We start from the raw sequence: 13,760 nt of genomic DNA, 5'->3' as shown, positions 1-13,760 counted from the left end.
TTCATTTTTTCTTCGCTCTGGATTTTAAGTGAATCTTAAATGATCTATTGTCTAGGTGACATCCAACAGAAATCTGCAAAAAGACGAACAGCAAACGATGACGAGCGCTGAGAAACATCTGTTGCAAATCAGCAGACTACAGGACGAAAAAGAATCTTTGATCTTGCAAGTAAGCGTACTAACAGATCAAGTGGAAGCACAAGGTGAAAAAATAAGAGATCTTGAGTTTACTAAGGAGGAGCTGCAGATAAAATTAGAAGAGGCTGAACAATTCCTCGAGAGTGTGAGTTCCTTTTTTTTTTTACTGTTGTTCGAAGTGATTTTATTCTTTTTAGAGACTTGACATACTCACAAGTTCATTGGCAACATTTTTGGCACATCCCTTTATCCATGTATAAATTATTACTTTATAACCAGTCCCTAACCATAAATAAACATCTTTAAATCTGGCTGGTAAGGTTTGGGTGATATGTTCCACTTTGTTCAGCACTAACAGATACCCGTGCCTTAGAGCCATTGAAAGTGAAAATAACAATATGTAATTCATAGTTATCTTAGGTGCCTGAGCAAATGATGCTCAGACAAACTTAATGTGAGTCAACTGTGGAGTCAGCTGAAGAGTTGTTTAATTTGTCAGTTAGTTACACATGTAGTTATTTGTTCGTTAGTTGAATTGACCATCCCCATTATTGATTCTTTATTTCCAGGAGATAATTAAAACCACAAATTTATTAAATGAAAAGTTACAGCTTGTGACAGAAATCTCATCTTTAAAAAAGGCTCCTCATAGTACACCACAGACAGAATCTATAGGATGCAAGGTACTTTAGCTCATGTTGCTTCTGTTGAGTTTTTCCATTGTTAGCTCTAATCTATTTTGCACTATTGTAGTTGTATGACTCATTTCAAATTTAACTCCTGGTATGTAAGGGGTAGAAACAAGTTTTTATGGTAACTCTAACGTGCAAATAAGTCATTTGCTTACTTACTCACACAAGTGTAGAAACTGTGGTCAAAAGGTGTCCTAAACTCTAGTAAACACACATATAGGGGAATCAGGCTTGTTTAACAATTAAAGAAGCCTTGACTGTGCTCTATTTTGTTGTAAAGCATGTAGGACACAGCTAGAACACAAAAGAAGTGTAAGGGGCAAAAATGCGAGATGTAGTGTAGTGTTTCTCCCTATCTCTTGAACTGCTTCCTAAGTGCTTTACAACAGAACAGAGCACAGTCAAGTCTTCTTTATTTGTTTTATGAATTTAAAGAATCCGTCAAATTCCCTATGCATTACTCACTATTTTCGAAATAGTAAGTAATGCAAGGATGGCAGTTGCTCTCACACTATCATGATTTTTATGAATTTTAACAGTTTGCCATTTTGGTTGTATTTTTCATCATTCCTGGTTTGTTCTGTTTTGTTTTTGAACACAAAATTATATATACTATGCGAGCATTAGTTGTGTTTGAATTTTAATGGTAAAAAAGCTTTTAATCCAATTGAGCATGAAAACTTTCAAAACTCAAACAGTCTATTTCATGTTCTCTTGTAGAATTTCAATTTTAGTTTCTTCCTGTGTCATGATAATGTCAATTACAGTACATGGTATGTTCACAAGCCTTTGTTTGGGTCTTCTGTTGCTACTAGTGGCTTGCTTTTTCTGAAATTTCACTTTCAGTTAAATAAAGTTAACAAATTGGCAGACATTGTGACAGCATTAGAACAGCTCCTTGCTTTGTTATCTGATGGAATATAATCTTTCAACCAATGGCAGCATGCATTACATCTAAACTTTATTACAATACAGTTTATACTTAGCACTTTTACCTTAAGTGCTACCTTTTAAGTGACCAAAAAATATTAACCCAATACTGTCAATTATTTTGATTGTTAGGGATCTGATATAAAATATGAACTGTGGAAAGGATTAAAGTTTATTGGCTAATTGGTTCAATTCAGTTACCTTACATGAACACTGGCAGCTGGATCAATCAGTAATACTGTAGCTGACAAAAATTATCTTGTCAGTGAAATTCTAATAGAAGAAATCTTGTAATAAAAACTTTTTTGCCACATGCCTTTTATTATTAATTTCAATCATTTAAAAAACTTGCAATCACATAAAATGCATTCTGAGGTATATCATGCAAAGGCAAAAAACTTTAAGGATTGTTATGTGGAAGAAAATCTTTTAAACAAAGATCATCCTCTTACAATGCAATTGTTCATTGAGTGACTGTGAGATAAATTGCAAAGAAAGATTTGAATCACAGTCTCCACATTGGATGAATTTTGCAAACGGAAATTTGATAAAAACAGGATATTATTTGTCTCATTTTTGTAGATCACAAGAGGTATGCATTTATTATTCCACAGAGTTGAATGGTTACCATCATTCCAGCTTTCTGAGTGACTTTATGAGTGGAAGCTTTCAAGCAAAGTCACCAAGTGACTGATCATCAGACAAAATTTTAAAAAAAATTTCATTATTCATTTCCTTTGCATTGCTATCGTAAAGCCATAGCCTGACAGTATGGCCATCTTTGTGAAAACACACAGTTATAGACTGAAATATTTTTTATGTTGGATTCATTCTCTGTATTAATTTTGCTGAGTGATGCATTTATTTAACATAATTAACAGATGGACAACTTCATTTACCTCCTATTTGCATTTGAATATTGAAAAGATAATACACATGTGAAGAGAAACTTAAGGGCCCCCATCAGTAACTAGTTCTGCCATGGTACCAAACTATGTAAAACCAACAAGAAAATGTGTCACTCTAAATTTTTGGCAAATGTGCAAAACCAGGTTTTGAAAGTATGTCAAAGTTTCTCCATTGCATACCAAAGGGATTGATAGGAATAAAAGGTAATAACATTAAAGCACAGTCAGTAAAAGAAACAATATGCATGTTGAAATTGTATTTGATTATGATCAGTTTGTCATTGACTTTCAAGGGGAGAGAACTTGGGTGTCTAAAAAACCAGAACCTAAGTCCTGAGACCCAAGCCCTTGAAAAATAGGTTCAGTTGAGCTTACTTTAATTTTCAAGGAAGACCAAGAGGCTCTTCTAGCTGAAAAAGAAATGGAAATTGAAATGTTGAAAGACCACATTGAAGTCCTTCTTGATGAGCAGGAAATAGCTAGCAGATCACATCACAGTGAAGGTAACATTTGAAATGAGTTTATAAGTAGCTACATCAAGGTGAACTTCTTATTTTTTTATGATGAGGTTCTTCATGGCATGTGCAGACCTTTTTTTATACAGTTAAACCTCTCCACATTAGGGATACTGTGGAGATAAACCAAAGTGGCCATTGGACAGAGGTTTAGGGAGGAATTACTAACATTGATTTTGCCCAGAAATGATGTTGCTCATGGGATACTGCCCACGTATAATGTTGCACTGATCAATTATCAAAACATTTCTATTAAGTTGTTAAGCCACCTCCAATTAAATTTGGAAGGTTAGTTAAGAGTTGCATAAAGAAAAAGCTTTCGATGTTTAAATTTTGCTTGGTGTCTGTCAGAAATGATTGTGTACACCCACTTAACATTTAAGTGTTAATATTCAAAGCTAAAAAGTTTATACAAGAAGGGACAAACACATACAATTAATGCAGTTCTTGCATAAGAGGTTATGCAATCCATCTTTTCAATAAATGCAAAATCAAGTCTTGTGCCCCCCTGTCTTTAGTCTTCAGTCCACACAAATATCACAACAGAATAAATTAAACAAATTCTTTATTTGTAAGTTTTACAATTATTTTAAACTAGTCACATATTCTCTATTGAAATTTTATTTACATTATACATCTTGATGGGCATTTGTTTGGTTATAAGTTGTAAGTTGTCATTGCAAGCTTTTAGTTGGGCTTGCAAGTTATAAGGTGCGATTGCAAGTTTTAAGTTGCAATCACAAGTTGTAAGCCCAGATGACCAGTTACTTGATCACCAGTTTGTTACTTGCAATCACAAAAATCAAATGTCTTCTGTGGGGCACTGTGGGTGTGGACCAAAAATTAACACAACATGTCTAAAGACAGTACATTTTGCAACACAAACTTTTATTGATAGTCTGCATTTTGACACTGGGATTTTGTTTACAGTTTTGTTAGGGTGCTTTCATAAGTTTTCTTCAGTATTCATGGTTTTCCTGTTTGACTTTTGATTGAAAACTCAGATTTTGTATAAGAATAATAAAAAATTAAGAGATGGAACATGTTATCATTTGCCAATGCATTGATAATCAGTACAGTTTAAATATTGAAATATATGTGCATTTGAAGGTCAATGTTGCTTGTTGAACCATTCAGTTCTTGCCTCATAAGTTTTTTTTTCACAACAAGGCAACAATGTTTGGGTGATTCATGAGGACTCATTTCAAGAAGTAACTAATCTTTCAAATTAGTGTAAAATCAAAGAATGTAAGTCAGAATAATTTTTTATTTAATATTTTGGTGTTGAATGTGTGTTGATCATTCATGGTTTGACTTGGCATGGTCAGACATGTTGTATTTGTGTTGATCATGGTCCGACTTTTCATATTCAGACATCTTGTATAAAATTTCTGTTTTAGATGTCTCAGCCACAGATATTTTGGTTGGTTAATATAACCATACAGAGGTTGTGTCGTAAATGCTGATTAACTATAATGATCAATGCATTTTCTACTTGGGCAATATTATGTGGGCCACTTCGTCCTTTGGCAAAATCAATATATGCCACAGGGAGGTTTCACTCTAATGTAACAGCTTTTTTTTTTTCTGATGTTGGAATATTGATTTGTTTCAAACCTCTTTTGTCAGCATACATGTTTTGGTATGAATGTAACACATATTCAAACTACATGTGTGTCAAAACATATGAAGCTTTAAGTCCATTTCAACAAGAAAGTGTTAACAGAATATTTCCAAGTTATTGAGTCGATGATATGATAACCATATCAATTAATCCAATGTGTGTTCTAAATACATGAACATATACCTGTGTTAGTGACATTTTTTGTCTCTGGGACAAAGTAAAGCTATCAGTGTTGCCCTCCTGAGTGAGTTGTTGTGCACTGTCAGTAACTGTCTTATTTCAGTGATTAACAAGCTGCCTTTGAGAGTTTAACTGGTAGTTGGGGCATACTTTAGTGGCTGTGTTTAACACATACCCCTACACATACATCATGCTCTATTGGGATCAGTGGCTTTAGAGTTTTCCAATCCCACATCCTGCTGCTGTTTTTTATTTCATTCTGCCATCCCACTGCAATGAAACTTTCACAGTGAAACTGGATGTGCTACTGAGTCATTTAGGCCTGTCATCCCCAATGTAGACGGGAGCATCAATCAAGTCTGTTTCTAAAGCATACAAACACCTTTTAATGTCTTGGTGAGGTTGGGTGGCTTGTAACTTAAGCTAAATTATGATCCTGCTTATACCCACCCTATCCCCTATCCTGCCTTCAAATGGAGCATATCCTGGCCTTGTCTTCCTATTTTCATCCCATATTTTGCCTTTAAAATTTCTGGTATACCACATCCCACCTTGAATTTAAGCCTCATCCTGCATCCCTCCAAAACTGTGTTGGACCCTTGTTTTAGTTTGGTTGGGTTGGCTTGGTCTTTTGCGAACAAGTTATAATTCGTGTCTGAAGCTTTTATATTCATTGGCGATGTTTACCTTGCTTTATTCACCATGAGATCCTTATAAACTTTGTTGGAAGAAAACAAAATTGTTTTTTCACTAAATATCTTTTACTTTTCTATATGTCTATCTTCTAATAAGTTGTACTGGATTGAAGACCAACTCGCCAACGTCTCTGCTAGATTTTATGTGTAGGTGAGTTGGTGTTGGTGAGTTGAACCATCAGCGAGTTGACTGGATACCCTTTTGTTTTTGCAAAAGCCCATGTGAAGACATTGGCAGGTGATTTCAAAAATTATTTTCTCGCATGTCATATCATACATTTTAGATTTTACAAGATTTATCCAGGGTTAATTTCACCTATTTTTCATTTATCTTCACAATCAGTTGTGTTCAGAATGTCTTACTTCCTCACGCGAACCATTATTGTTCAGTTTCTTGGTTGCTTGCTGTCCTCCTTTGTTGATGTTTCTTTAATTCATCTTTCAAATTCCTAGTTTCATCACTTCTCTTTATCTCTAGTTCCAATCTATTTTGGGTTCTCTCCATTCTCAATATTTTCTAGTACTCTTCAAATACAATCTTGTAATAATCCAACTCTCTCTCCATTCAACTGATATCCTTATTATCAAGGTTATATATTGCTTAATTAATGTCAAAGTGGAACCATTTTTGCTCTCCCATGTGTGATGTAATGACTTTGATTGAGTCTGGAATTTTTTCAGACTGTTTTAATTCTGATGGTAATTTCCTCAGAGAATGACTGGGTTGAAAGGGCAAAGAGCAAAACCTGAAGTCTTATGGCTAATGAAAGGGAATTGAGTAGCTCAAGAGTCATGATTATTTTTAATTGTGAGATGGTTAGAGAAGAATTATTCAATGAAAATGTTGAACTTCTGAATCCTCATTTCCAAAGCAACATAATTGTAAATCTTGAAGCATCTAATGAATCTGAAGAATTTGACACTTCAAGAAAGAATTCAAAATTTTAATCAAAGAGGAAGCAATTGGATATTTCAATGAGTGACATCTCTTGACATCCATCTTGTGGAATACAGACTGTTGAACAGCAACTCTTACATTGAAATCCCAGAATTCATTCAAAGTAAGAGAGCAGTTTAGAACATTAAAAATGCAAATAATCAGTGTTTTTAGTGGTGCATAACAAGAGCATGTAACATGGTTGAGAAAGATCCTCAAAGGATCACAAAAGTCCTTAAAGCACAATCGAGAAGCTTGACTGGAGTGGTATCAATTTCCTTGTTGAGCTTGACAAGATATGCAAGTTTGAAAAGCAGAATGAAAACATTGTAGTAAACATTCTTGGTTATGAAAGAGCCTCTTGGAGGTCTGGTGGAAGGTTTGATTTTTATCCATTGAGGATCAGTAAAAAGGAAAATAGGAAGCATGTGACAAACCTTCTTACAGGTGCTAGGCAGCCAGACCCCCTGTGCAACCCTGGTTAGAGGAGCTAGCAGGTGAAAAGAAGCACTACTTCCTGATAAACAACATGAGCAGGCCACTATGGAGTCAAGTCTCAAGGCATAAGAAAGGGAAACAATATTGCCTCAGGTATCTGAGCCACTTCTCAAGCAAAGAAAAGCTTGCAATCCACAAAGAGTATTGCTCAAGAAATAATGCAGTCAGGATCGAGATGCCAGATAAGATATTGTAATCAAATTCAAGAATCATAACCACCCAATAAGAGTACCCTTTGTGGTTAATGCTGACTTTGAGGCTTGTACTAAACCAATAAGTGGTTGTGAGCAATAGAGTGATTATAGCTTTAGAAATAAACACCAGAAGCACAAACCACATGGGTTTGGCTATCACATTGTTTGCTTCGATGATAAGCTTTATTCACAAGGGCCAGTGATCTACAGACCAAAGAGTGAGAGCGAAGATGTTGCTCAGATCTTCATTGCTTGAAGTGCTTAAGGAGAACATCAAGAATATTCATAAGGAATTTGATTTTGCCAAGAAGATGATCTTCACTTGTAAGGATGGGCTAAAGTTCAAAAAAGCAAAGCAAAGCTGGATTTGCAAAGGTCTGGACTGCTTTGCTGCCAAGCCAAAGGCAGACGAAGTGAGGGACCACTGCCATTTCACAGGGAAGTCAAGGATATGAAGATCATTTTCAGGGATTATGCAGCTGAGTTGATGAAAGATGAGCAGAAGGAATTGATCACAAAGCTCAAGAGTAAGAAGTACTCACATCTCATATTCACATGTCGCTATCATTATTGCATTGATCTTGAACTTTCATGAAAATATTTTTATTTCTTAACTAAAATGGAGATGATTGACATGGAAAAAGATGCTGTTACCGTAATTTCCGGTCGTTTACCCGCGGGTAATCTGTTGATTTTGCATTAAACGCGCGCCACTGCGGGTAATAGGGAGGTGCGGGTTATGTGACAATTTTAAAATCCAGTGGTGGTTGAATTGAAAAAAAATATCACCAACATGCGTTTCCGCCTCTCAAGTAAATTTTATTGTGTTAATAGTGCCGCAAAGCGGCACGAAAACATGATGCCGACTCGAGTTTATTTCACGCATAATTAGTTGCGCGACGAACAAATTATTATCGGCACGCGTGAAAACAAAACCTTGATGGTGACAAAAATTATCCATAGATATCCGGCGCATCAGTAACAAATTTCCATTTAACACTTGCTTGAGCTCAAGAGAATTTTCCCGTTTTAAGGGACTTGTTAGGCCCAATAGAACCGGAGATATCGATTTTTTCAGAAATCGCCAACAGTGCTTTATAATTCAAGTTTTAATACTCGCCCAGCTTTTTTCAACAAATCGACATGGCGCTGAACGATCGCTCGCACAAAATGTGGCCACAAATTCGCATTCTGTCAAGTATGAAACGTTGAGATTTGGGCATGGGCCGCTAGTGTTTTTACTGTATAATCTTATCAATAAAGTACATGCTAATATTGACACAGAATTGTGCACGCGTCTGAATTTCTTTGACCTTTAAACTCGACAAAGACGCTTTCAAGTTTTCGAAAGTTGGATCAGACAACTTTTAAAAGACTGAAATGTATCACCTTAATGTCACGTTTCGCCACCAAAAAGTTGATTAACAACGTGCGGGTTATCCACCAGTGCGGGTAATCTGTTGACTTTTTTTTTCGCCGTATGCAATAATCGGCCGGTGCGGGTAATCGGCCGTGCGGGTAAACGACCGGAAATTACGGTAATAATGTTCTGAACATTCTAACAGCTGAACCAGGAAGTGATTCTGAACATTGTGACCAGCTCACTGTTGTTATTGCAAGTGGAAAAGCGAAGGAAATGATTGGTGTATCTCTCACCCAGGATCAAGTCAAGAAGCTTTCTGAACAAGATGTTGAGAAGTACTTCAAGAGATTTGAAGCTTCATTGTCTTCCAAGACTCATGATGCAATGGTGATACATTTGTTCAGTTGTCATGTTCAGCATTGGCTTATTTTTTCCTTGTTGATGAAGGGAAACTTCTGAAGGACTCAAATGACAACTTTATGCTAAAGAGAGAACTCAGAATGATTGTGAGAGGATTGAGTCTTAAGTTTGGAAGGTACATGACAATCGCAAGTGCTGTTCTTCTTGCTGTCAAAAACGTTGAACTACCCTTGGTTAATGACAAGGGAAAGGATAGTATTTGTGGAGAAACTGAATATGTTCTTATCAAGTACTTGTCTAAGAACTTGTCTAAGAACTTGTGTTAGTACTTGAATAAGTATTTAAATAAGTACTTGAATAAGAACTTGAATGAGAACTTTAAAATTATACATCAACAAATAGAATGAATGGCAAAGAACCCAAGACTAAAGAAGCACCAACTAGCCTTTGGCCAGACCTCACAGAGGCTCAACAGGTGACTTCAACTAATAAAAACAAGATGAAACCGAATAAAGTTGCAGGGCATGTTGCATCTGGCAAAAACTTGCTGAATACAACAGAAGAGTGAGAGAGGGAAAGAAGAAGAAAAGAGGTTCAAAACAACCTGAAGATTGGAAGGATCAAAGCCTTAAAGAGGCAAGCACCAAAAGTGTAGGATTACAACCAGAAACATCATCGTCACTCTCACGCATTCAAATTCTTTCAGTAGCAAGTGCAGTTTTCTCACTAGCTGGACTGTACTATAAAAGGAAAGAGTTGGTGGCTCTCATTAATAAACCACAACCACAGCCTCAAGCACAACAACGTGAAATGCAGCGAAACACACAACCACAGATTGCCTCTTGGAGGCCCACCCCCTACAGGCCTGTTTACCAAAAGTGTCTGATAGTAAGCTTGTGAGCCTCAGCTACATTGACTGGATTGGCTGCTGGAACTGTATGGGTTGCAAAGAAAGTTATCAAGCAACCAGTGACTTCGGATCCAAGCTCAAATTTCATGAATTATTTTAAGTTCACTGTTGTGATCGCTGCATCAATAGCAACAAAAAGATATTACTTAAAAGTACTCAATTAACATTTCATTTTTTTTTTTCCAATATGGTTTGCAACATCCATTATTTTTTCAGAAACTTTATTTAAATTGCTACTGGTTTGATGAAAGAATTGTCAAATCAGTAACACACTGCAGTATTGTAAATCATGAGGGAAACTTGATACCAGCAGGGTGCCCTTGAATGACCCTTCCGTGACAAGTGTTGTTATGCACGTACACAGGGCTAAATTGGTAGACCTTTCTTAAAACCTTACTTTGTGTATAAGTTCTGCTGTATCAAATTTTTTGGTGACAGAAATATATGTCCATATATTTGGAGAATTTTAGGGGCACAAATTCAAAGTGTTCTTTCAAACTAATCTTTCCTCAGGTCAACCAGCCTCTGCACTTAAATCTCAGCTCAGAGAAAAAGGTAGGTATTAAGTTCATTAATGGTAAGCCATAAATAAGCTTATTTACCTTCTCCAGAAACTTTTTTTTTAAGTCATGGAAACTATGTTTCTCTGAATGGTTTCTCATGTACACCACCAAAAAATGGGCATATGGAAAACCAGAATTGCTGCAGCAGAAAGGAAACTGGAAACAGAACCAAAACTGGGGTAAATTGGGAAACACTTCAAGATTCTCCAGGCTGTCAGCACTTTCACCTGCTACAAGTTTCTGAAGTGCTGATGACTTTGATAAGGCACAGCAGTTAAAGACTTGTCATGAGCTGAAATGAAATCTAAGTTCACCTTGCTTTCATAAGTACCATGAAAGATTGATATAAAGTAAATGCAAGGGGAACAGATGCTAACAATCATATGTAATAATTTCTTGCTGAATGGCCTTTAGGCTGTCATGTTGAAAACTCATAAATAATGGAGGAAGACAGGCTGGTCTCTAATTATAATCAGTAGATGGTGAGGGTTGGGGTCTCAAACAGAGAAAAAAACATTGTTAGGATAATTTTTACCCATGTGCAAAACCTCTAACCTGTGTAGTACTTAGGCCTTACTTCATTATCATCATCTTTATCATCCATAAAATTATCATAATGGTTATTATCATCAATTAAATAATTATCTTGAATCATCACAGCTTCTGAGGTAAACCACCTGAAAATGGAAGTTGAAACCTTAACAGTTGCCTGTAAGGAAAAAGATAAAAAATTTCAAGAACTTCAGCAAACTCTTGTGAAATTCAAGAGAGTAAGTGCCTGTTTAAATCACAAACTATTCTATGAAATAATGCAGTTGCAGACACATTTTGATAGTTTGTCAAGTGTTGGGATTGTTTCTAGTGGTGACTGACCTTTACACAACCTGAGTATGAATCATCATCAAAGTCAAGTAAGGAGTCCATTAAATGCCATTTGAGTGTTTTAAGTCTGGTTTGGGAAGACTGAATGATCAGTTTTGCTATGATGGAATTAGTAGTAAGGCTATAACTCAGTGTACATTGGTTATTGGTCAGTGGAGAACTGTAGCTAACATGCTTCTTTTTGGTCTGTGGTTATGTTGCTAATGTTGGGAATAAAATATTTGTATGGAGCTAATAGTCTATGACATCTGTCTAGAATAGCCTGTACCAGGATTTTACAGCTTTGTAAGGCAGTTTTTAAAATCACTGCAGTTAGTTCCATAGGGTAAGAAGTGAGAAGAGACAATTTTATCAACTGTTAATTTCCTGGTTCAAATCATTCACAGCTGTAGTGTGTCCCTCAATTGACATCTTACTGTCTTGTTAGAAACTGCACCATTGTTCGAAGGAAAGGGTTTGCATGAAAGATGAAAAAAGAATTACAATACTACTCACATGTACTGTGCATTACACATGCTTGACATGGGACTGTGCAGTGCTGCAGTAAATGTGAGCAGTACTGTATGATTAGTTAGACAGGAGTTGTTCTCTGAGTACATTGCAAGACCACTGTACATGCTCAGCTCCTATTCACCTCACAAATTAGTTTACTTATCAATTAAGACAGGTTGTTATGTAAGTAAGTACAGTAGACAGATATAAAGTAAAGTGTACATGCAAGAGCCAATCAAATGAAATACTAGAAACTTTGTTATAAAATCAGTATGCCTTTATGCTATTATGAAACTTTGAAAAGTGGAGTCTTTTTCTATCCTGATTTGGATTGTGAGGCAGTGAAACTCAAAGAGTGAAGATTGCTTGTTGGATGAGTCATTATATTTCTCATTTTCATTGTAATGAATTTCAAATTGAAGATGAATATTGTCAATGCCTGAACAACAACAATGAAATGGTTATTTGGGTGGTAGATTGAAGAAATGCTGATGAAAGCAAATCAATCAAAGGAGTTGGATAGTAGTCCAGTTGTTTCATTGGATGGTATTGACAGCAGTAGCATACAAAGTGCTGACATGGTAACAACAACCAGCAGTACCAGCAGTCCAGAGCCATATGTTACCACTCCAAGACAGAGTCGAGCATTGTTCACAGGTTATTTTATTATACAGTGTACTTACTGATATGGATTAGTAGTCCACACACCCATTACATTCAATTTCATTTTTTTTTTTTACTAGGTTTGTCAATTCAAAGATAAGTTAGAACTTAAAAGTGTACATAGAAGTATTTTGTTGCACAGTGATAATTATTGTACATGTTATTGAAGGAGATGTAGGTCCACATTCAAATTATGTCAATCATCTCAGAGACCAACTTCTCATTATTCTATTGTTAATCATTATACATTTGTTTCTATGTTATTATTTAGAGAAAAAAAAAAGGTTTTCTCTTTTGTTACTCTATTTGCAAACAGTAGCTGGTTAAGCACATGACAATATCATGAATTCAGATTATATTATAATTTTAATTTGTTTTGTTCCAGAATCATACACCCAAGCTGTAAACAATCCAGTGACACCTAGCTTAAGAGCACTAAAGACAGAAACACCTCCAGCTAGTCCTGCAAATAGGAAAAGGCATGGAATTAGGGCATCATTTGGCAAAGGACTGATGAAGTTAAGAGGTCCTAAAAGCTCAAGTGAACCTAACTTAGGTAATATTGTTTCAGTTAAGTGAACGTAAATTCATAATAAAACTACTAGATTTTGTAAGTTAACTGTGTGGATATGTGTACATTTGCTTTTTATTGTGCATGTAATTATAAGACAGTGGTAAAAGGTGTTTTTTATCAAATTTTACCATTTTGCATACTAATAAAATTACTTTTCCTTACAGCTGCAACAGAATGTGAAGGAAACAAGTATTCACAAGTTAAGGTACATCATATTTTTTACATGTACAATTGGTTCTTTTAATTACTTCATCTAGATCCTTTCTTTTTATAAAATTTCATACATAGATGGTCATCCTCCTTACTTAAACTACATGTACCCTCAGAACTCTCATAGGTTGACAATCTTAAGGTCACTAGAAAGTGAGTGCTCTAAAATGAGTGTTTAATTTGTGATTGCTGAAATTTAAGCCATGTTTCAGCCAAGATTGTAGTAAATCTAAATACTACAGAAAGTTAATTTAACAACATTTTTCAGATATCAAGAGGAAGAAAGATGAATATGTGTCAATCTAAGAAATTAGTCTTTTCCAAGAATTTAAGATTTACTTAGAAGCTTGCCTTTTCTGACTTTGACACTGTTGTTTGCTCAAGCCTATCCTTGTTTACTCTCTTCAACCCAAAAGACCTTTTTCAGAAGGA

At 35.6% G+C, this 13,760-nt stretch overlaps 1 protein-coding gene and 1 long non-coding RNA gene across 4 annotated transcripts in view; both read left to right on the top strand.

Annotated features, from left to right (window-relative positions):
• The window catches only part of LOC113673583 (liprin-beta-1), a 29,046-nt gene that overhangs the window by 634 nt on the left and 14,652 nt on the right, over window positions 1-13,760 (top strand). For all 3 annotated transcript variants that reach the window (XR_016182520.1, XM_027189984.2, XM_089192266.1), the window contains 8 exons: window positions 56-283; window positions 708-821; window positions 3,057-3,171; window positions 10,458-10,499; window positions 11,168-11,277; window positions 12,358-12,538; window positions 12,930-13,100; window positions 13,283-13,323. Coding sequence is in view for 2 of the 3 variants with exons in the window: in XM_027189984.2 (XP_027045785.2) it covers window positions 56-283; window positions 708-821; window positions 3,057-3,171; window positions 10,458-10,499; window positions 11,168-11,277; window positions 12,358-12,538; window positions 12,930-13,100; window positions 13,283-13,323 (1,002 nt within the window). In the remaining variant the exon portion in view is untranslated. The remainder of the gene's footprint in view (window positions 1-55; window positions 284-707; window positions 822-3,056; window positions 3,172-10,457; window positions 10,500-11,167; window positions 11,278-12,357; window positions 12,539-12,929; window positions 13,101-13,282; window positions 13,324-13,760) is intronic.
• Window positions 1,554-2,073, top strand: LOC149035398 (uncharacterized). The gene is made up of 2 exons (XR_016182522.1): window positions 1,554-1,603; window positions 1,893-2,073. It is a non-coding gene; the product is annotated as an uncharacterized LOC149035398 (long non-coding RNA).

Source organism: Pocillopora damicornis, chromosome 13 (genome assembly GCF_964200805.1).
Source record: "Pocillopora damicornis chromosome 13, jaPocDami1.2, whole genome shotgun sequence".
NCBI classification, from domain to species: domain Eukaryota; kingdom Metazoa; phylum Cnidaria; class Anthozoa; order Scleractinia; family Pocilloporidae; genus Pocillopora; species Pocillopora damicornis.
This window is presented reverse-complemented; position numbering and strand designations above follow the sequence as displayed.